Source organism: Amaranthus tricolor, chromosome 3, assembly GCF_026212465.1.
Source record: "Amaranthus tricolor cultivar Red isolate AtriRed21 chromosome 3, ASM2621246v1, whole genome shotgun sequence".
Lineage (NCBI taxonomy): Eukaryota > Viridiplantae > Streptophyta > Magnoliopsida > Caryophyllales > Amaranthaceae > Amaranthus > Amaranthus tricolor.
The window spans coordinates 24610666-24634781 of record NC_080049.1 but is presented as its reverse complement, the minus strand read 5'-3'; the positions used below and the strand labels follow the sequence as shown (position 1 = coordinate 24634781).

Sequence of the window (24116 nt, the reverse complement as noted above, 5' to 3'; positions counted from 1 at the left end):
GAGTAAATGGACTAGAAATAATCTTAAACCGCCACTAAACTTCATCAAAGGAGCATAAAAGTAAACGCAACAAGTGCAAATAATTACACTTATCAACGGAGAAAAAGCATCAAAGGAGAAAAACAACTCAATTACTCATACTGTCAACTTTTATGTTGCTACAAGACTAGATGATACTAGTAGAAATAGCCTCATTTTGTAGTTCAGTTGGTTGGTGTGGTTTTGTTTGACTATCTATTTTAGTTGGTTTGGTTGTTTTTTTGGTTTTCTTGTTTATTGCTGCTTTCCTTGTGTGTTTTAAAGAAGTGTTCCTTTTATAGTCTAAGTTGTGAAAGAGTTTTTAGAGTTAATATATTTCTTTTAATTGAAAAAAAAATATGTTATGAAGAGTAGTTACTTACAATGGAGTAATAAAGAAAAATTAGTTCACAATCATTAAAAAAAAAAGTTAAAATAAACCCTAAAAATACCCAATAGTAGCGTTTTAAGAAGGGGGAACGAAATGGGCTTGATCAAAGTTTGAAACTTTGAATAGATAAGTAATTGAAATGAGAAATAACCTAAATAGTTGAAATGTTGAAGTTTGAATTTTTGGATGAAGTATGATGCTAACTTGAAATGAAAAATTGAAAACTTGAAAGTGCCAACAATGGCAATTTGAAGAAGAAAGAAAAACCGAAAATGGTGAGACAAAAGCTACTCTCTTTGTTTCTTAATGAAGTTTTCACGAAGAATATTCACAGGATTTAAGAAAAATAGATACTTTTAGATAATGCACATATTATTTTATTGAGTAATATAATAAATTTGATGGAGTAAAAATGAGTATGATAAACAATATAAAAATATGAAAAGAAAGTTAGTGGAAAAAATATGAAGACCATAACTAATAAAAAATTATTTATATAAAGTTATTGGAAAACATGTGCGACTATAAGGAACATAAAAAGGTTAAAATAAAGTTGGTGAAAAATACGTGAGACAATAGCATTATTAAAATATTAAAATGAGGATAAATAAGACTATTTTTATACTAAATTTGTGAGAAAAAATAGTAGGATTCTTTGTGCGAACAACAAATAGAACACTTTAAAATGACAAATATGAACTTTTTAGGAGTCGGAAAAAAAAGTCAAACTAATGTAACAAAGGTAATTAAAAAATGCAAATAAAGTTATTTAAAAAAATGATACCATGTTCTTAATTAGACAACTTGTCGAACACTTAACAGGAGACAAAGCTTAATTGAAAATAGGGAAAAATAAAAACATTCCTATTAAGTTTATTCCATTATTCCCCCGATTATCTAATTTTTCTGACTTTCTTTTCTTTCGTCGTCCCTCCATTTACTCTTCGCCATTCTTTCGTCCTATTTCTTTCGCCATCTATCGATCAATACCTCAAAGCTCGAAGCGAAGAAAACTGCAAGAAACATGACTACTTCTTCTACGAACTCTCGCAAGGTTCTTTCCTTCTCTTTATGATTAAATTTCAGAGTTTTTTATCGGAAAATTTTATAGTTTATCATTGCTATTTTTCGCAATTTAAATGTAATTTTGTTGGATGTTTATGAAAGACACTAAGCAAAATCGCAAGCAGTAGACTCCAAAAGGAACTCGCTGACTGGCAGCTTAATCCTCTTGCTGGTTTCAAGCACATAGTCACTGATAACCTCCAAAGGTATTTTCTTCTTTACTTTTGTTCAATTTTAATCTAAAATTTTATAGGGTTGTGATTAATCATCAAAATTGCGGGTTTTAAATTCTCAATTACATGTTGTCTGTAATTTCAAAATTCCATTTCTGTTTTGTGAGTATTTTCAATTGTATAATTTTTTGGGTAATTTTCAATTTTCAATTTGCTTTTTGTGGGTATATTCAAATTTTAATTTTATGTTGTGGGTATTTTCAATTTTGTGCTATGGATATTCTTACTTTTAACCCCTAATTTGGTTGGACTGTGAAATAAAAGGTGGATAATTGATGTGAATGGAGCACCAGGAACTCTGTATTCAAATGATTCATACCAACTTCAAGTTGATTTTCCTGTAAATTATCCCATGGAAGCACCTCAGGTTTATTTCTCTTTTTACACAAATTTTATATCTCAATTTTATATCTTTCTCGAGTTGGGGACTCCTTTGGCCGTGCTCTCCTCTATGGGAATGAGTTGCCGCCGTCCTTCCCTCCCTGGACCCTGGCCTTAGCTTTCTAAGAGCGGGATATACTGGGTAGGATGATGATGATGATGAAAGATAAGAAAGATGATCATAGATTTTTAATGAGCATTTGAAATTTTATGGTGGATGTGAATTTGAAACTGAGTGGGGGTTTTTATTTCGGACAGGTGATATTTTTACCTCCGGCTCCAATTCATCCTCATATATATAGTAATGGGCATATATGCTTAGGTAATTTTTCTTTTTGTGATTAGTTTGTTTGTTTTTTGGTATGACAAATGAAAGTGTGATGAAAACGGATGCCATAAAGAGAGGTAAGGCCGCAAGGGAAATGTTAAGTGTTATTATTATTAATGGTTTGGTATAACGAGATGTAAGGGATGAGAAGAAAGAGAGGGAGAGGAAAGAAAGGGAATTCGTTTCTAATGAGAAATGAGCGGTAATAATTTATGGGTATCCATTACCTTTATGAGAGGAATTGAGTTAACACAATCTCATAGTCAAACTAAGTAATGGAATGAGTTGCGTGAATCTCTTGAACCTAAAAAGTTGATATCAAACACCTCCTTAGTGTATATGTTATTTACTTTCTTAGCTCTCCTTCCCATGTTGCTCTATATAGGAATTGAGTGTTCTAATCGGAAAGGATCAAAGGATTAGCCTTGTTGATGTTACTATGTTGGCTGTCTTTAAAATATTCCTCTTGTTGCTTGCTGTCAAATGATTAGGTGATTCCACGCAATGGGACTACTGGTTTCCACTAGGGGCGTTCAATGGACCGGATAAGGGCCAGGCCAAACTTAAGTAAATATGGGCTGGGTAGAATAAAGGCTCAAAATGGGGGCCCGCCAATTGAACACCCCTAGTCTGAACATGTTATGCTCGGTTTCTCTGTAACACTGAATTTAATGCAATGCATTGACTAATAACCCTCCTAATTTACTCACAAGCTTTTTTACTTCCACCACATATGACTTCATTATCTTGTTACGAATTATTTCGTTTTATATGCTACTTGTAGGTCATTTTACCAACAACTATGACATAATAATTTCAGTAGGCATGATTTGGTACTATGATTCTATGTTTAATGTGTGTACTTGCTTGTTCTATGTACTGACTTGGAATGCCTACTGTGGCATTTTACTTACCTGGTGATTGATTCGGCAATTAGGCACTTTTGCTAGTGATTCTCATGGACTTATTGGAAGGGTGGATCTAATTGTATCATCTAATTTCTGTTACTCTGTGAAAACAGCTTCTATTATGTCAACAGTATTAATGTTTGTGATCTGATTATTAGCTGTAAGTCTAATACTCTAGTTTTTCATATTGAAAAACATTTATTCAGCTATCCATTGTTCTACATTTTGTGAGTCATAGCAGTAAACTTGTTCATTCCCAGTTCAACAATAATTATGGTGGTTATTGTTGCAGATATTCTGTATGACTCATGGTCCCCTGCTATGACGGTGAGTTCTATCTGCATCAGCATCCTCTCGATGCTATCAAGCTCTTCAGTGAGGGTATGTCTTTACCTATTAGTGCAATAACTTTTAAAGGGTACGTCTTAGTCATTGAGTAATCATTTGAATGGATTGTAAGCTACTAACATTATATTTGACATTACAGGAAAGGCCTAAAGATAATGATCATTATGTGATGAACTGCAGAAACGGAAGATCTCCGAAGGAAACCAGGTGGTGGTTCCATGATGATAAAGCATAAAGTTTGAAACATATCTGTCATACTTATTCATGACATCAGATTAGTATTCTAACCCTTGAAGATTTAATGAAAGATTAAAGCCCAAAAGAAAAATGAAAGATAGCTTTCTTGACAACTAAATTTATCATTGTCCTTGTGTGTCATAGTAATTTGGGAAGTCTTTTTTTTGTATTGGAGAGAACCTTATGCTACTTCATAATGTGATGATGAATGGAGGTGGGTGAATGGGTGGTTTGAGGATGCTGAGTACTTGAATTTAAACTTATTTGAATAAACATCCCCGTCCCTTCAAAATTAAAAGAGAATGTCTAGCTCGTCTGCTCACTCAAGAGTGCTATGTGTTAATTCTCGTCCTCTCACTCGAGAGTCGGTCTTGATGAAAATTTTCCGACAAGTTTACTCCATACTCAATGAGCGAATATTAATTATTAAGGTGTATGTTTCCTCATCGAACCAGAAGATGTGATCGATTTTTTGATGAGCGATTATGTGTTTTTGAAGGGATGCCCTCCTCATAGTAATACTTGAGGGAGACGTTGGAAGATAAGCTACCCTTCTTCGTATAGAGTATACATGTTTAGACCGTATTAATAAGTCGGTCTTATTTTTGGCATCTGATTACATTCTAAAAAAAATCACTATTTTATGGACTATTTTCTTTGTTTGAATAACAAATTCACAAATTTTCGTGAGAGAGTCTTTTTGAGAGACCAACTCTAATTGGGCCGGCCCATTATATATTTTTTAAAATATTGCAAGTAAGCATTAAGAATGATATAAATAGACATTTACGATATTGAAAGTAGGCATTAAGAATACGGTAAGTAAGCTTTAAGAATAATGTTAGTTGGCATTAATTTTTAATGGGCTGAGTTTGAAATAAGTCTCTAAGAGAGACGGTCTCTCAAAAGACTAGTTGAAATTCACAAATTTAGGGGGAAGGAATTTGAAGGAAGAACTTTGAGAAAGGATTGAGTTTCTCAATTTTGCTAATGAATGACTAAATTTCTCTATAAGTCGAAAGATTTGAAAGAAAAATGAGGGTATTCTTATATTTCTTTCCTTATAACAAACAAGTTCTATTCATTCCCTTTTGCTTTCCTTCTTTTCTTTTCCGCCTAAAAATTCTTATCCAAGCATAATGTAAAACGTTGAACAAGTTTGGCCTTTTATTATCAGCAGTTTTCTTTAGTAATTAGGAAGCAAGAGAACCGAACATTTAAACAGTATTGTTGAACGTGTAAAGGTCATCTCATAAGACGTTTCATGAGTTTTGGTTGGCCGTAAGAACCACGCAATAGGCAACACCATTACTGGCTGCTAGTGTTGGAACTTTATGTTTTGGTTTTGAGCATCATGCATGTTGTTACGACATCTGTGTTTGGAATATTTTCATTTGTTAATTTATAATCCTAATACCCCATAAGTTGGAGCATGAAGATCACAATGCCCAACTTACGAAGAAGAAATTAGAACTGAATATAGCTTAGCGCCTTGGTGAAAAGATTTGTTAGTTGTGTACTAGTAAGAACATGAGGACTTAAAAGACCTTGAATGGCTTCTTGAATAAAATGACAATCAACTTCAATATGCTAATGACGAACCGAAGACCGACTTGAACTAGGGGATGGAGAAGAAGGAGGAGGACCAACTTTCCATATAGTGTTGGTGACATAACCCCGTAGCTTTGTGGACGGATGTCGAATACATTTGCCTTTTTCTTTATCGTCAGAATCTAGAACAATAGGAGTGGCCACAACCTCATCCTTCAAAACAAGATCAAAAGAACTAGTAGTTTCCAAATTATGCGTGGGCACAATAGGTAAATCTTGCGCTGCCCAATATTAAACTCATCGAAATCTCATCCCTTTTGTTGAGCCCCGTCTCCCTAGACATTTCAATCACATTTGGCCCGACTTGAGGAGCAACAACCCCTTCACTAGCCGTTGAACTAGTAAATGTAGATGACTCAATGTTTGGTGACCCAATGAATACATCATGAGAAGAATCAATAATGTCATGATAAGAAAGGTCTACAATGTTTGGGGCAACGATATTTACAAGGGAAGTGGAAGGATGAGGAAATTGGATTCATGTATATAAAAATGGACATCTCTAGAAACAAATTAATCCCTAGTCTCAAGATCATATAATTTTCAATCCTTTTTATCTTAAGGGTAAGGGTAATCAACAAAAATACATTTTCGACTCCTATTAAAAATTTTGCCCCATTTTGAATGATGATCGTGATCATAACATAAGCACCCGAAAACCCGCAAGTTAGCAAAGCAAGGAAAATTGCCAAATAAAATTTCATATGGAGTTTTAAAATCTAGCACAAAGGACGGAGTTCTACAAATAACGTAACTAGTAGCCAAAACACATCCACTAAAAAATGTAAAGGTAAATTAGCTTGAAATCGCAACGCATGAGCAACATTCAATTTATGATGGTGTTTGCGCTCAAACCTCCCATTTTATTGTGGTGTAATAAAATGCCATTGTGTGAAAACAACTCGTCTATACCATTGAACTCCATACCATTATCACTATGCACCACTCTAAATTTGACATCAAATTGCCTCTCAACCATAGAAAAGGATCACTTAAACATTGTAGTAACTTTTGTCTTGTCAAAAAGAAGATAAATCCAAATAGTTTTGATACCGTGTTAAACTGGACTTATTATGAATGCAGCATATTTTCGGGAAAATACGAGGTGCACGCATTTCTTAAGCCAAGGAGATATCATTCCAAAATAGTATGTCAATGAGAAAAAAGGATCCAATAACTTATAAAGTGTTCATACCATCTTTAATTTGTTGATGTGGGATAAACCATCCTAGCACCACCTCACATGCGAACCTTCGTCAAGTTTGTATGTAGGAGCGATCAATTAGGATAGGAGCACCATTCTTTTCGGACTTACCATTTTAATTTTTGATCGAACCATCAGCTCTAATACCATGTTAGAATAATATTGTTCCTTTACTTTTCTTATTTGTGATTGAGTATATATACAAGTACATCAAATTAGGAAGATGGGCTAAACTATACATAGACCCAATAAAATATACTAAGCACAATATAATCCTAATACCATCTACGTAAGTAATAAGTATTGTGCTTGTGACTATAGCTCATGTATTCATATACTAAGAGCTTGTTTGGTTTGGTTAATACTAATTAGCATAGAAGTTTAAATTTTCTAAAATGTATTGTGTTTAGTTATCAACAAGTAAGATAGTAATATTCATATCAGCAAAATAGGAAATTTAAATTTCACAATTTGTCGGAATTTAATTTTCATGGTACTCTTTTAGTAACTACAAATTTCTATTTCAACTACAATTTTTAAGGTGCTATCAAACACAATTCTCAAAGGTAATCTACTGAACATGTTACAAGTCACAAAATCCTTTAAAAGCAAATCAATTTAAAAGGTGACAATTATTTAAAATAATACTTTACGTATGATTTTTGAATTAAAATTCTCAAATGAGACGATCTAATGGTGACTTCATTTCGATTGGACTGACTCAATGTACATTTATAATCTCAAAATAATCACTCATAATCTGAAATTGATCATTTACAATTATAAAATATTCACTTAATAATCTTCAAAAGGAGTTATAAAATGATTACTTAACATCTTAAAGTGATCACTTACAATATTAAAGTTATCAATCAGAAAAACGAGTTGATTAAATAGACCCACCTCAACACATCTCATGGTGATCATTTATTGATTTTTAAAAGCTAAGGGCTTGTTCATTTATTGAATTCGATGACTGACCCAAAAAATGACATTTTAAACGATTAGAATAACCTTTGACTTTCACAGGATTCGTTGACTGTAAAACCAATTTTCCAATTACCATACCCTTTTTACTCAATAAAACCAACCCAATTTAATTTTGGCGCAACTTCCTTAAAACTTACCAGCCAAAATAATTTTAGAATTTCACAATTACGCTTCCCTAAATTGTCAACGTCATTTTTCACTTAGTCACTTAATTTTTTTTCCTTCATTGATGTGCATTGAAGGTATTTTTCTACTCCTTTCCCTCTTAATTTTCGCAAATAACGCTTTTTTCAATGGATTTAGGTTTTATTTTAGGGTTTCTTGATTCTATTCTTATTTAGGGGATGTGTACTGTACAAATCTTTGTTACGCCCTTTGCATTTGAAATAGTTAGGGTTTAGGCATTATTTCAAAGCTTGATTATTTTCCATTTTCATGTACTCAAATGTCTACTTTTAATAATTGCGTGAAGTTTAGGATTTTTCATGGTGGTATGTTTGTAAAACAAGATAACCTAGTTACTTACTGTAATGGGTTTTTACGTATTGCTATTGAAATTACTGTTGTTAATTTTTGTGTAGCTTACTTATAAAGATGTTAGAATTCAGGTTTGACTTTAATACTAATTTTTAATTTAGCAACATAATACGTAGCGTAAATTGTGGAATGCAAGATTAATTACTAAATTAATGCATTTAAAGGGTAGAATTAAAAAAAAAAACAAAAAAATTGGTGTCTAACACATAGACGGGCAGGCATTGGACACCTCCCTAAACAGGCATAACAATTCCAAAATTCAAAGTGAGCATAAAGCACAAAAATAAAAAAATGGAAGGAGAAATCCAGCACAAGTTAGTGAAAACAAACGGTATAAAGATACACATAGCAGAGCAAGAAGGTAAAGGAGTATTAGAATATTAGAATATCTTAGAATAATATCTCTTTGATTCGATAGTTGTTCGTCCTCCTTTACGCGCAACCGTTAGCGGTTTAGGCGTGCACACATCTTGTGAAGGACGACTCGCAACAGATTTTTCCTGAATTTCCTGTTCAATTTTCACATCAGGGGCAGCTTCTTTCACAGTACTTTTGTCTCTGCAAGTTTTATCACATGATGCTACTTCATTACTTCGCTCATCAATAGATTCCTCATTAGCGGTTTTCGCGTTGATCAAATTCGGGTTAACCCATGAAGAACTTGAAGAGCCAATCGATTGTCGGAGATGGAAGTACCAAGATTATTAAGAGAAGTGACAGTACTTTCAAGTTCATTGCAATAAGACCTTACATCGGAAAAAGTGGATAGAGAAATGTCATTAAATTGAGATTCAAGATGAAGGATTCGAGATGTCTTATTATTCTGAAAATTGTTCTCAAGACGAGTCCAAGCATCAAAAGCACAATCATCGGGACGAACTAAGCATATTGAGATCGACATTCACTTTGTTTGTGAAAAAGTCAAAACGCGGTGATGTTCGGGTACTTCATGTTCCATCTCGTTATCAGATTGCTGACATTTTCACCAAAGGCCTTCCTCAAGTATTATTTGATGATTTTCGTTCCAGTCTCAGCGTCTCTAAACCTCTCGATTCGACTGCGGGGGTGTATTAGAATATTATAATATCTTAAAATAATATCTCTTTGATTTCTTGCATTATTTTGTATATCTTTGTGATTATGTAAAATATTAGGAGAATATTTAGTTTCCTAAAGTATAATAGCAATCTTGTATAGATTGACATCAATATCAATGAGAAAGGCAACCCGAGTCATTCTTACAAGGAGGACCCCTTGTACTTTTTGTTGCTTGGATTCCCTGAAATTTGGTACTCATGGCGCCACCAAATCCCCTTTGTAACTAGCCATGGTTATCATGTCGTAGCCCCTGATTTGCGAGGTTATGGTGATTCAGATGCACCATTGAGTCCCTCGTCTTAGAGCATCAGCAATGGGAGAGCTCCCCGTATACCTCCATAAAATTAATGATAACTTTTCTACAATGGTCAGCTTCTCATTTATCTTCCCAAACACTATTTCACATGGCCCACTTTTACTTTCTCACTCCTATTTATATATCATTATTTATTTTTTATTTAAAGATGAACTTAAAATATTTTAATTAAAGATCAATTACACGTAATTAAAAATAAAAAATTTATGATTAATTAATTTTAATTAATGATTAACTAAATTAATAAATAAATAATTTAATTTCGTTAATGAATGACAAATTTTTTTTAAATTACTATTTTCATTATTAATTAACTTCGTTAGTTAACAATCAAGTTTTTATCAAAATTTTTAAAGTATTCATTTCCTGAAATATTAATTGAAAAACGTAAATTTGAACAACTAATTAAACTCGTACATTGAATGAAAAATAATACACATAATTAAACTGAACAACTAATTAAACTCGTACATTTGCACTACACATAATTTTTTTCAAGCATCATCATACCATCCTTGACAATGTTCCCATATATGCTCTACCAAGTCTCTTCGCAATGCATTATGAACTTGTCTATCCCAAACTTGTTCTCTTCTATGCATATATTGCTCCAACGTCAAATTATTATATCTGCCCGCTTGAACTTGGTAAGTTGTATTGCGTGGTTGGGAAGATGGTTCAGCAACATATTGAATATTATCTTGTTCGAATTCATTTGTGTCCTTATAATTTCTGTATGTATCACATTCATCTTCAACAATCATATTGTGAAGAATGATACATGCCAACATTATTTCCCATATTAAATCCTAATCCCAAATAATAGATGGTCTTTGTGTGATTGCAAATCGTGCTTGTAAAACTCCAAATGCACGTTCAACATCTTTCCTTACTGACTCTTGGCGTCTTGTAAACAACACATCTTTTTAGTTTAGTGGGAGTCGAATTGCAGGGATAAAAGCAGCCCATTTTGGATATATACCATCTGTGAGGCAGTAACCCTTATTGTATGTGTTCCCATTTACATTATAAGTTACCTCAGTAGCTTTACCTTGATAAATATCATCAAAAACAAGAGACTTTCTCAAGACAGTTATATCATTGCAAGTCCCAGGCGTTCCAAAAAAAGCATGCCAAATCCACAAGTCACCAGAGGTCACAGCTTCTAAGATGATTGTTGCATGTTTATTTCTTCCTTGATACAACCCTTTCCAACCTCTAGGGCAATTCTTCCATTTTCAGTGCATGCAATCTATATTGCCTAACATGCCTGAAAATCCCCTTCGTTGACCGTCATGAAGTAGTCGTTGCAAATCAGTGACATTTGGCCTTCTCAAGTACACTTTTGTGTAGGCTTGTCTAATTGCTTGGACAAAATGGAGAAGACAACTTCTTGCAGTGCTTTCCCCAATCTTTATGTACTCATTAACTGCATCAGCACATGTTCGATATGCGAGAATCCTCAATGCGGCAGTGCATTTTTGTACAGGAGACGCGGTTAGTTCCCCAAGCGCATTTGGTCGTTGTTGAAAGTATGGATCTGTAGTTGTAACACCTTCAACGATTCGAAGAAACAAAGATCGACTCATATAGAATCTACGTCAGAACATAGATTATGAATACAGTGGACGCTCAACAAAGTAGTCGTTCATAAGCCTTTCCTCGGCATCCCCACATTTACGATTTATGAACTTCCTCTTCTTTTTTTGAGCAAGTTTCCCACCGGACGTTGATTCAATATGCTTTTGGATAGTGAATTGGATTATAAAATCTTCTTGTTCCTCAATACTCTGATTCATAAGTATTATATTAAGTAACGCATTATTAAAACAATCATCATCACCAGAGGAACTAGAAGAACTTGAAGAATTGTTATTGAGATTCATTTTGGTTTTTGATTGAATGTACATTATATGTTATTGAGATTCATTTTAGAGATGTCTTTTGAGAAGATTTCAATGTGTATAAGATAAGATTACAATTTGCTAATTCAGAAGATAAGATTGTGTTGCAGAGATAAGATTGTGTTGTAGAGATAAGATTCATTGCAAAAGATACGATTGGGTTGCAGAGATAAAATTTCAGTATGTAGAAAACAAGAGTTCAATATGCCAAATCATAAGAAAAGGTTGCAATAAATAACATATTACAAACTAAAACACAAAGTACTGAAATTAAAGAAAACATATTACAAATAAACGATTACTAAAAAAAACAAATTAAAAACGCTTAGGTACAAACTCCTCCCTAAGCTCCTCTAGATATGCGATTTCCTCGTTAGTAAGAGTGATATTTTTCATCTCTTTTTTCGTAAGTAACTTCCACGTTTGAAACCTTAACTTTTGCTCATGTTGTGTCTTTTGAAACTGCATAGCGTTGTTTAATTTCTCATGAACCAAGTCTCTTCCACTATCAATCCTACTCATAGCGACATTTATCACATCCGTATCCGAGGAAGTGGAAATCCCCTTTATTTTTCTTTGTGCCTTCACCTTCTTCACTTCATCAGGCCTTGGTAATCCAACTTCACTTGATCTTTTAGAGCTATCAATAGTAAGATCGGTCGAGTCTTGTCCTGGTCTCCATCTTGTACAATATTCAGTCAAATCAGTCACACAATGTTGAAAAATGAATTTCTTACCATGTGCTTGTTCGAAGAGAAGTAATGTTGTCTGTTCCACGTCGTCAACATTCGTACCACTAGCTCGCATTCTTTCCGCCTCTCCCAATTGGGATATCCACTTTACAACATCACCATTAATTAGAGCCCATCGACCTCTTATAGATTTTTTAGTTCTCTATTGGATTATATTTGGCCTTTTTCTTACCTTATCATTGTAAATTTGTATTATCTTCTTCTATAATGTTGCTTTTATTATATCAGTTCCAACTACTATATCACCTCCGCAATTAAGTACAGCGGAAACAACACATAAATCTTCTTCACAAGATCATATATCTCTGTTCACCTTTTCTTTTTCCTTTTCCTCTTCCTTTTCCTTTTGTTACTTCATTCTCAACCTCATCGTCAGCTAGCTGTTGAGTAGGAAACATTTCATCAAACCTTGATATGTTGCTACTCCCATGTGCTCATGGGATAGAATGAGATTGGTTTTGGTTTTGCGGTTGGAAAAGTATTGGTTGATTATTTCCCAAATTTGAAGTGGTTTGATGACGAATAAAGTTGGAACTTTGAATGTTATTTTGATTTTGTGCTATATATTGCCTCATCATGATTTGAAATTCAAGAGTATTTATAAAATTTGGATCAAATTGAGGATTAGAGTTGGAATTTTGAATAATGTTTGGATTTTGTGGGTTGTTTGTATTTTGTGGGATATTTTGATATGGACGAAAATATGAATTTTGAGAGTTGTTTGGATTTTGTGAGTTATTTCCGTAATAAGGATGATTATTATCCATAATTATTATAAAAAATTAGAGTAAAATTAATTGTAAAAAATAAAGCAAAAAATAGAGAATTACAAAGAGAATTATGATACTTAGAGAGAAATAAGAAAAATAGAGATTTTTGAAATTGTTGAAAATATTGCTAAATTGGTGTCAATTTATAGAAAAAAAAATTATGACCGTTGGTATAATTGATTTATTTTTTTGATTTGAATGTTATTAAAAAAAAGCAAAAAACTCATTTATAGTGTTTAAAAATTTGAAAAAATAAAGCCATACAAGTTGTTGCCAAGTGGTGCAATATTATAGGAAGCAGCAAATTTTGATTTGCTTTTGCAGGTAGACGTTAACATTTGAAGGTCCTTTTTTAAGTTGAACCCCATTTTACAGGAGGAAGATGGCATTGCATTGAAAAGTAAACTTAGTTCCTATTAATAATTAGGAACTAAAAAAGGATGTAATTGTCGATGCTCTTATACCATGCTCCATATTGTTGCTGATATTTTAGGACTATTGGACTACTTTGATGAAGAAATGGTAACTAGAATTTTTACTTCCTATGGTTCTAATTAGTTGTTACAATTCTTGTTATTTCGCTATCTAATGCAGTATTTAACCTTTTTATCTTTAAATGTGCATAACTAAAATTAAATTGGAAATACTATAAAAATATGCATCAAAGTCAAATCAAACAAAATCTCTATTTATTTTAGTCAACTCATTTCTAATAAAAACTTACATGCATTTTGTAAGGCGTTTGTGGTGGGTAGTGACTAGGGAGCTGTGGTTGCATGGAACTTGAGTTTACTTAGGCCTGATCGAGTCAAAGGAGTGGTTTGCCTCTCTGTTCCGTATTTCTCTAGAGACCCCTTCACCAAGCCTACTGACTCTTTCCGGCAATCTTTTGGAGATGACTTCTTTGTCTGTCAATTTCAGGTTTATCTTTCCTGCAAACCTGCAGTCCCTTGTTTGCGCAGAAAATGATTTTAGTCGACACAAACTTGATTGCTGTCTTTATCAAAGCAGGAATCAGGAATAGCAGAGAGAGCATTTGCAAGGTATGATTACCTGACAGTGACGAAGAAATTCTTGCTGATAGGGAGAATAGACAATCTGGTAGCTCCAGAAGGTATGGAGATCATAGACTATCTAGAGACTCTGTCAGTCTTGCCACCATGGATTACCGAAGAAGAGCTTCAGGTTTACGCAGACAAGTTTCAGGAGTCTGGATTCACCGGCCCTCGTAACTATTACCGCAATATGGACCTGTAAGTATTTCACTTCATTCACTTGCTTCAACTTTTACTCAATTCAACAAAATATTCGTTGGTTCTTATCTCTCATTCTTGATTACTAAGAAGTGCATAACCTAAATCACCGACTATTTATATCGTGTGTTAGGAATTGGGAGCTCCTCGCACCCTGGCAGGGAGCAAAGATAACAGTTCCAGTCAAGTTTATTGTCGGTAAAAAAGACATTGGCTTTGAAAATCTTGGAACAAAGGAGTATATTGAAGGCTCTATCTTTAAGAGCCTTGTCCCTGATCTACAAGTTTGTGTCCTTGACGGTCCCCATTTCATCCAACTGGAGAAACTGCAGGAGGTGTCCAATGAGATATTATCCTTTTTTCAAGATCTTACTCCAGAACAAATTTAGGTTTTCTAAATCCAACTGATATCCTTTGTACAATTGCACTATCTGTATAATAACTGTTGAATCCAAACATTCAAGATTTCAACTGATATTCTTGTACAATTTCATAAAAATCCCTACAAGTGGGATAGAGCTGTATTTTCTTGCCATGGTTCAAATTTTGTCTATTATCTCAGATGTAAATTTTCTTTTACCTAGAGACTGCACGCTTGGTACTTCAGCTTCAGCTATCCTATTGTGATTGCTTTGGCTTGGATTTCATTACCATCCCGCTCCTTACTTCAAAGCACATAAACGCTAGCAATGGAAAATTTGACAATATTCATAGGAGTTAACATGTCTTACTTTGTGCAAAAACCCTAATATGAACACAGCGCTAAAGACCAAAAACATGAATACGGCTGATCTTGCCTTGAGTCCTGGGAAATGGAGACCTTGAGTGTCTCAACACGTGGCTGCTTGTTCTCTAAGACAGCACAAGTTTTACTACTGTTAGAAATTAAATTTTACAAGTTTGAAATGAGAAACTGTTAAGAGGAAAATTCAATGTGGTAATTTTAAGTTTTCACTTTCATACGTGGTAGATAAATATTTTTTTTAATCCACATAGTGATCTTGGCCTTTCAACTTTTCCACGTGATAGACAAAAGAGAAGTTTTTTTATTAACTTTACACTATTTTTCCCGACGTAACGATATTTTTTTGAGAAAACAATGTTGTGATCACCGTAATTGACCCTATATTTTGAAATCTAGTCAAATTAAGTACTTAATTTAACTAAAAATTTAACATTTTGTCTACTATATGAAAAACTTAAAAGCTCATAATTATCACACGAATTTAAAAAATATTTATGAAAAAGCAAAAAAATCAAGGTCACCCCATGGAATTTGCAGACTCTTAACATTTCCTTTCTACGAGTAGATATCTATTCTGCATTTAAAATAAAGATCAAGATGTAAAATGTGGATGACGAAACACTTATTGATCACTACTGACCTTTGTTTGTCAATTGGATCTGAAGTATGTCTTTAAGTGATATGTGTGTTACAGAGAGAGCGATCAAGTATTGGAGCTATCAAAAGCCAAAATTATTCCTCAGCCACCAATGAGAAAGCTCTAGCAGTCAATTAGAATTCTCTATATACTTCCCAGATAAAAAACAAGGTCCAAACTCTAAAGAATAACTAGCCAGCAGCATAACAATCAAATACACAAACTGCTAATGTCACCTTGTCTTATATCCCAATCTTTAGTATACTAAGAAGCATGGTGCAATTAAAATGGAAAGCAGCAAAGATCAGCAAAGTAGACAAAAAGGAACTGATTTCAGTCTCCAGATTGTTGGCTAAGCCCCAAGTTGGTATCTCTTTTTCCTAAAAGAAGGAAATGAGAGCTTTGACAAAGCAAAAATCTGCATAAAATCAATTTCCAATAAAAGCATCCAGCATTTATAAAATGGATAAAGTTACTTCAGAGTACTGAATGAAGAGGGTTTGAGGAAGATCATCAAGAAAACCAAACAATAGAATCTATCCAGGAAAAGACTTCACCAAATTCCTCTATAGCTTTTCCCTTCATACTTAGTTGTGATAGAATTTTAATTCTCACAACCTACAAAAAATTAAATCTCTACCCTTTCTTTCATGTAGCGATTCTCTAGACTTAACTAGTTACTCCTAATCAAAAATAATAAATTCCTCTATAAAGACAGCCCACCTTTCTCTTTTAACATGGTTCTTTACTCCCATTGCCATATTGTTTTAGTATGGTATATACTTACTTATGAAGTGTACATCTGGTATTATTCCAATCAATTATATGCTAAAACTTAACAAGTGGAATATTGAGGTTCTACAATATGATTTATAATAATGACAAACTACATATAATAAGCTAAAATTTAAGCGTAACAATTTAAAATTTGCAAATGAAAACAACCTCAAAAGGAGCAATGGTGAAGAGAGCATGAGGAGTGTTCTTGACTTCTTGTAAGTTGGACAATTTGCAATTCGCCCATCATTCACGGAAAATAGATCACAATCACTCGGTGCAAAACCAAAAAAACTAGGTCTAGAAAAAAAAATTCGATTCTTAAGTAGTAGCAGAAGTAATTTAAGTATTTAACCTTGTAAATGATAGAGAAAGACGCCCAGAGGATGCATGAATGCGAAAATGGCGAATCCACTCCCATTTTTCAATCATTTTCCGTTGAGTTGTAGAAAATTGATGATTTTCCAGACTACAGTTGCGACACGGCGTCACTCCTTGTTAGTCGTTAATATGTTTGGCGATAAAAAGCGGATCTCAAGAAAGTTTTTAGGATTTTAATTAGCTTTGCATATGAAAACTTTTAATTCTTAATTATTTACCAACTACAAAAATGTTAAATATTATCCAAGATCAAATGTTCATGTGCTAGTTGCATTAATTCTTTAAAATACTTGTTTTAAAACATTTCTTCATAAACTAGTAGTTATTATATGTCTAACTTAAAAGATCACATAAAATCAAGGTACAAAAAAAATATTAAGATGACACATGATTAGTTTTAAAATAGGTATCTTTATGTTTTAATTAAGTTTATGTAATAAAAAGCAAAGAAAATCACCGAAGCACAAAAGGAATAATCTTCCTTCTAAAAATCAGCTAATACATTGTACTTAAAAAACTTAAGGAGCTGATTTTTTTTCTTAAAATCTGCACATACATTGTATTTATTTCGAAGACTTTTTGGTGCATGAATCTTTGTTCATTCATGTATATGTTGATCAAAATTAGGAAATATCTAGAGCTTCTAAAATCTTATATTAGCCTTATAAACAAGACTACAAGAGTATTGATGTAATGTAAAATTCAGAATGCTATTAAGCTTAATATAAACTTTGAGTTTATTTCTCTTATTCATCTTTGTTTATGTCCAAAGAATCAAATTTTCCATTAATACTTTGACTTAGTCATGAGTGTTAATCTTAGAGAGATTGAGTGTTTTCTTATCTCTAGCTTAAAAAACATTTCATTGAATTTGTCTTGTGATTTAGTTCTTAAATTTTATCTATATTTTCTTTCTTTATTCAAAACAAAATTAATCCAAGTATTTTCTGATGATCACACTCATATCAATGTGTACATAGAAATAGAAGCATTTTCTAACTAGCATTTAACTAAATTACAACAATATATGATTTTTTATTTACCTCCAAACAATATATTATTAAAACACAAGATACACAAGTTGATATCAATTCTGATATTCAGCCTATTGAACACCTCTAGCAATGACAAACGAATACACAAGAATAGTAATCACATAATGAACATTGTTCATATTTGAATAACAATAATAAAGGAGAATCAATTCAGACTTAAAAAGACGATATATGAATCCATCATCATCAACCCAATATCTTGCTTGAAAACAGGGTCTGGGTAAGAAAGATCACGAACAATTACCCATACTTCTTTCAAAGAGAGGACTAGAGGAATATGGATTCATATTTGGGGAATTGAAGCTTAGTGATTGATTCTTCTACAGATTTTCCTTATCTCTCCTCTAGATCCTGTCAAAGGAGCAATATTTCCCATCTTAACCATAGACTCCGCAAAATGCTGAAAGAAGAGCTCATTGTTCTCAGCATAAAGCTTAACTAATTTTAAGGATTCTTTGTTTTGGGTGACAAGAATTTCATCAGAACTAAGTAGACCTTTGTAAGCCAATAAATTTTTGTAGTAACTGTTGTCAAACTTGAAAGGGGTTTGATAGTCTAACACAAATAAGTTCTGGTCACCCCCAGATTGTGGGCAACGAGTGCGCAGTTGGGCTGCATACGCTGCATTTAGTGTGCTGTCTGGTTTCCCGTTTCCAGTTTGATTGTATAGCCTTTGCCTGAAACTTGTGCACCTTGCATTCCCAATTGTGTGACTTCCTGTAAATTGTATAATACCATTTCATTTTCCAACTACTCTAACTAAATCAAAATTATATTCTAATACATAATACATTTAACTATTACTTTGTGCTATTCATATCATCATCGTGTCATATTTAATGTATCCCGCCCATAGAAACTATAAGTCTATAATCAGGGTTTGGAGAGTGAATAAAAACAACCTATATCCATAAAAAAAAATGCGCTCAAAAAGTTTCTTAGTTTATAATTAGCAAGTCTCTGGACTAATACTTGTACATTTGCACAAACATAAATATATTCTTTTGAGTATAATTTTTTGGCAATTTTGAAAAGAAAGAAACTACAAATATGAGATACAGAGCCCAAAAAATCGGACATCTTAAATATTACCCATCAATAAAACTCCGTCTTATTCATTATTATTGTGAAGTATGATTTTTTTGATACTCCCATTGTTTAGTGACTTTGTCCCATTTGCTTTTTTTGACATTATTTAAAGTTCAGTCTTAATTTATATTTATTCTGAATCTATAAGTTAAAACATAGTCAAGTGAGATTTTGTTTTATTCATCTCGACGCAAGGATTATTGATATTAATTTTTTATAATTTACTTATGCACCATTGGAAATATTAAGATTTCCACATATGTCTTGGCAAATCGTGCCTTTATTAAATGAGACAAAGTCATTGAAATGGAGGAAGTATTATTCATAGATCGATCATTTTTAATTTGTTTTCTTATTTTTAATCTATAAATTAAGTTATAGCCCTATAGGCAACAAAATCTTAATTAATTCGATTCGATGTAAATTTAATTGACATTAGCATTTTATTATTTTTAAGTTAACAAAATTTGAGGTATTAATACAACAATAATACTAGTAAATAGAAAATAGTAATAAATATACTTTTTGTATAAAGTAATCTATCATGTTCCAGATAGGCTTCACTATTAGAGATGATATGATATGATTTGATAAGTTATAACCCATTTTTCTTTGTATCTGACCCACCTCAACTTCTACTTAATTCAAGCATTTTGATCAATTTTTTCTTTGAAGCTTTTTTTTATCAAATTAATAATAATAATTACATGTTACCATATGTAGGACATAAAATTGTTTACTCAATAGTCACTTTGTCCGTTTAAAGGGAAGTGGAAAATGGTGAGGTCATACAAGTATGGATGATATTCAAACTAGATTCGATGATTTAAATTTTATTCGATCTTATAAATGAACTTGATTTGATTCAACTTTAAAAATGATTTACATTTATGTAATAAATAATATGAACACAAAACCCGATTTCAAACTGACCCGAAACATCTAATTCGAATGAACACCTCTAAGTATGGGAAAAACCAAGAAAAAAACACAAATTTTGAAATGAGTCAGTCTCATATAGTAAGATTATTTCAATTAAAACTAACCTAACATACAGTTGTTGTATTAAAGTGATCACTTATAACCTTAAAGTAATGAGTTATAATTTTAAAGTAACCAATAATCATATAACCGTAAAATGATTACTTACAGTTTTAAAGTTGTCAAATTTTCTAGTCTGCAATGATACTCATAATCTTAAAGTGATCAATTTACTTTAAGGTAATTACTTACAGTTTCTAAGTGATAAGTTTTTATGGTTTTTAACTCTTAAATTGATTTTTTATAAACTTAAAATGATTACTTATAATATTTAAGTAATCAATTAAAAAAATAAACTAAATATAAAATCCATTTATGGTGAGAAAATCTCAAATAGAACCCCCAAAGAAATTAAATGTTAAATACCAGGTTATGAGCTTTAACTATTTAGTAAACTAGATTAACTTAACTGGTACGCATAGCATGAGCATCTTTAGCTTTGAAAAAGATAAACAAGTCCTTATCACTAGAGTTTATAGTAAAATTACTTTTCTAAAAGCAAAAGAATTTATTTTCTATAGCAAGATTGGTATTGGATTTCATTTATATATAAAATATCAAACTTTTGTAAATAAAGAGAGTTAATCATAAGTGGTAATTTGAATTATTGGCATACCTGAAAGAGCAACCAAGTCAACAATATCAAGACCCTTAAGCTTAAACTTGGTAAGAATGGTTTGAAAAGTGTTGTTAGGAGCAGGAATATTGTAGTTAGAGCCGCTCAAACTTGCATCAAGGGAGTCCCTTCTCCCAAGTGGTACTTCCCAGTATGGTCCTCCGGCCTGCATATCATATAAACCATTCATATCTTTTTAAATATTACTCCCTTCTATTCTAATTATTCAAACGTTTCATTTTTGTCAAATATCTCATTTTTTTATTTTGAAATCATTTTAAACTTATTTATGTCCAATTATCATTAAATAATCACTTTTTCCTTACTTACCCACGGGGCCGAGTGGTCCAAAAAATATAAATTTATATTGAATGTATTTACTTTTTGATATTCAGAAGATTAAGGTCTTTGTTAACTATATTTTACCAAAAAAATAGATATAGACCATCAAAATAATAAACAAATATCAAAATAACTAAATTTTTTTGTCATATTTCTAAGAATAATAAAAATCAACAGAAAATTCAAATACCAAATATAACTAAAAATGTAATCAAAACATACTTAATAGGGACCAAAATTTAAAATGAAAGGTATGCTACTAATTACTAAGTTATGATCGACTAATAAACTATAAGTTTGTTAAAGTATAAGGTCCTATCTTTTAAGTCATAAGCAATCAAACACCTTAAATGTCCCTACAACCTCTCCTGTTCACCCCTTCCACTTCCATGTGATTTTCTTTTTTCATAAAATAAATGTATTATAAAATGAGAGATTTGATCAGAATATAAAAAATATTTCATAATCAATAACTAACAAATCACCTAATAATTTAGTTGCTCAAACCAGCCAAGAGACGTTATTCACCAAACAAACTTTACATAAAACTGTAAAACTTACAAGAACAGTAGAATCTCTAGCAGTAATAGCCAAGATATCAGCACAGGAAACAGTTTCAGGGCATTCTTTTTCAACCGCAGCCTTAATCTCATCAATAACCTCAAACCCTCGAGCTGAATTCCTGTTTGGGTTTGATCTCTTCTCGCTAATTATGCTTCCGCTACTGTCTAGCAGCACTCCACCATCACACCCCTGTAATCATCATCACAAATTCACATCACACTTCAATATATATACTTTAACCAGGTGCAGAGCAAAAATCGATAAATTTTTGAAATTCATGTGCAATTTTAAAAATTATGATCTTTTTTGAACAATTTCGTATGTTTAAATACTTAGCTTATACTATATAATTTTATATCTAGGCCCCAATAATTTGGGGCGTCGAACATGTTGAACATACTCAGAACCTCCCTTAACTTTAACGAAACATTTATAAACCAGTTTAATTTTTGTGTAAACTAAGATAAATTAGACCTTGACAAAACAATCATGGAAATGGAGCCTAAGCAAAGAGGCAGCCATTCTAGGTTCTTTAGCGACGGCTTTGGCTACCACAGACTTGACAATTTGTTCAAGTTTAGGACAAGAATGATCATAGAATTGTGGGTATAGAGGGCCTCCTTCAGATTTGTTGGAGAAGCAAAGAGGAGCCATGGCTAATAAAAGGCATAGGAGAATGAGATAATTGGCCATTGTTATGATGAGTTGAGAGAATAGTGCTTTTGTGTTTATGCTAAGACTATATGGGTTTGGATTTGATGTTATTTATAGACTTAAGTAAGAGACTTGTAGACTTGTAGTTGTTTTGGGGGGTAATGAGTACAAGAGCTAGCTGTTATGGGAGGAGGTAAAAAGAGTGGGGTTGGTACCAAAGCTAAGTCATCATATTATTTATTGTACTATTAATTAGTTATCATAAAATAAAATAATGTGTGTTATGTGCCATGCAATGTAAGGAGCTAGGCTTGAAAAAAATAGTCTTTGGTAGGCCTAATATGACATACAAATTAGGTGTTTTTGTTATATTTGTTTTAACGGTACGATTTTTGGAGGGGTGTGAACATAGGAGCACCGGAACCCATGTGATATGTAAAATGAATTTTTTTAATAAAATATTTTATCAATTAAATAAGTGAAACTAAATGCATTTATTTGTACTTATTAGTGACATTTATACTTCTTTTTGGTGTAGTATTATGTCTATTTTGCTAGATTTTATGATGTATTGCGTAATTTCACTTAATGCTCATAATTATAATATTTTATTGAATTTTGAGTTGAAATGGGAGGAATTATGACAATTAATAGCACTATGAAATTATAAGAGGGGAAATCCTTAGAGAAATGATCTAAAACTCCTAACAAGTAAAGAAAAAGTGAGCACCAAAGACAACACCCAGACGGCGAATCATCTAGAAATATTAACTATGTATGAGGCGTAGCTCGAGAAGCTAAGCGGGGTAATTAAGCAAGGAAGGGAGAATTAAAAGTTTGGAATTAGAGAGAAGTAAAGTCGACTTTAATTTTGACGAAGGAAACCTAAAGTGGAGTGATCGTGGTTAAGGAAAGAAAAAAAATTAAGAGTTCAGATACAAAAGAAAATGCCGACTTTTGGAATGGCCAACGAAAGTTGACTCGGCTTTTTTGGTTAAGTGGCGCAAAATGTTATGTTTTTCTGTTTGGCTCGTTTTTATGTAAGTGACTGTGGTTATATGTTAAAAATTTAAATTACATTAAAATAACAACCTAGTTTATTCATTCTAAATATATTCCGTCAATTGTAATCCGATCCTCATCTTTAGGCCTACCTCTCTCGTATCCCATAACACTTCATTATTAACCTCCATTAAAGTTTTTTAAGAACTTAACATGTTCTTCAATTATTAAACTCACTAGGCCTAGAGAGAACGTTCTCAAGTTGAGTAAACTCGGTAAATCTTTTGATGTCGTTAATTATGGTAATTTGTGTTTACTTGCATTAGGTTTTTAATTCTCTGATTTTGTGATTAAATCCATCAACTGATTCAAAATATATATGTTTTTTTGGAAATACATTCAATTTTTGTTGATTAGGCGATAAATCGATAGATAAAACTAAAATATAATACAATATTAAAATTTTTATTCTTTACCTATAAAATGTTGGTAATTAAGTAATTTACCTAGCAAGCTAGATGGATTATATAGAGTAATGAAAAAATTTAAAACGTTGTACTTCAAAAAAACCTCCAGTTGGAAAGTTCTTCTAAACTCAAAATTATTAATGACTTTACTTTCCAATGTGTTTAAATTAATCAACTTGTTCTTTTAATGATTTTGCTTTATTAGCTTTGATGATTTATATTAAGCCGTCTGATTTGAACGCAAAACATGGGACCAACCTAAAAAGATTTGCTACATTCTCCGAGCAATTTGTTGTATATTAAATAACCAAATTAAAGCGCCCTAATCATGATGGAAATTTCATTTAGAAAATTAAACCTTATTATACTTCATCAGTTTTATTTTGCTGGGTCATTTCCTTG

General features: G+C 32.2%; 3 protein-coding genes and 1 long non-coding RNA gene across 6 annotated transcripts; 2 read left to right on the top strand and 2 right to left on the bottom strand.

Annotated features, from left to right (window-relative positions):
• Positions 1-1254: 1254 nt before the first annotated feature.
• Positions 1255-4599, top strand: LOC130808140 (probable ubiquitin-conjugating enzyme E2 16). Its single transcript, XM_057673599.1, has 6 exons — positions 1255-1463; positions 1577-1680; positions 1972-2074; positions 2347-2410; positions 3617-3705; positions 3812-4599. The coding sequence occupies exons 1-6, from the start codon at positions 1434-1436 to the stop codon at positions 3905-3907; spliced, it is 486 nt and encodes a 161-aa protein (XP_057529582.1). The 5' UTR covers positions 1255-1433; the 3' UTR covers positions 3908-4599.
• A 3722-nt stretch (positions 4600-8321) lies between these two features.
• Positions 8322-14766, top strand: LOC130808711 (uncharacterized). Its single transcript, XM_057674177.1, is given in 6 exon segments — positions 8322-8620; positions 9497-9638; positions 13531-13613; positions 13830-14012; positions 14103-14344; positions 14478-14766. Coding segments are annotated over 6 exon segments (984 nt in total). The 5' UTR covers positions 8322-8542; the 3' UTR covers positions 14734-14766.
• On the bottom strand, positions 12660-17081 carry LOC130808712 (uncharacterized). 3 transcript variants are annotated; one of them, XR_009040722.1, is made up of 4 exons: positions 14925-17081; positions 14145-14786; positions 13816-14040; positions 12660-12701 (listed from the first exon to the last, which is right to left on the bottom strand). It is a non-coding gene; the product is annotated as an uncharacterized LOC130808712 (long non-coding RNA). The 3 variants fall into 3 exon arrangements; XR_009040724.1 differs by having other exon boundaries at positions 14145-15196; positions 15730-17075; XR_009040723.1 differs by having other exon boundaries at positions 14145-14342; positions 14925-17073.
• A 737-nt stretch (positions 17082-17818) lies between these two features.
• On the bottom strand, positions 17819-22445 carry LOC130808874 (peroxidase 72-like). The gene is made up of 4 exons (XM_057674411.1): positions 22066-22445; positions 21589-21780; positions 20686-20851; positions 17819-18656 (listed from the first exon to the last, which is right to left on the bottom strand). Exons 1-4 carry the CDS (start codon positions 22282-22284, stop codon positions 18244-18246), a joined length of 990 nt encoding a protein of 329 aa, XP_057530394.1. The 5' UTR covers positions 22285-22445; the 3' UTR covers positions 17819-18243.
• Between the last annotated feature and the right edge of the window lie 1671 nt (positions 22446-24116).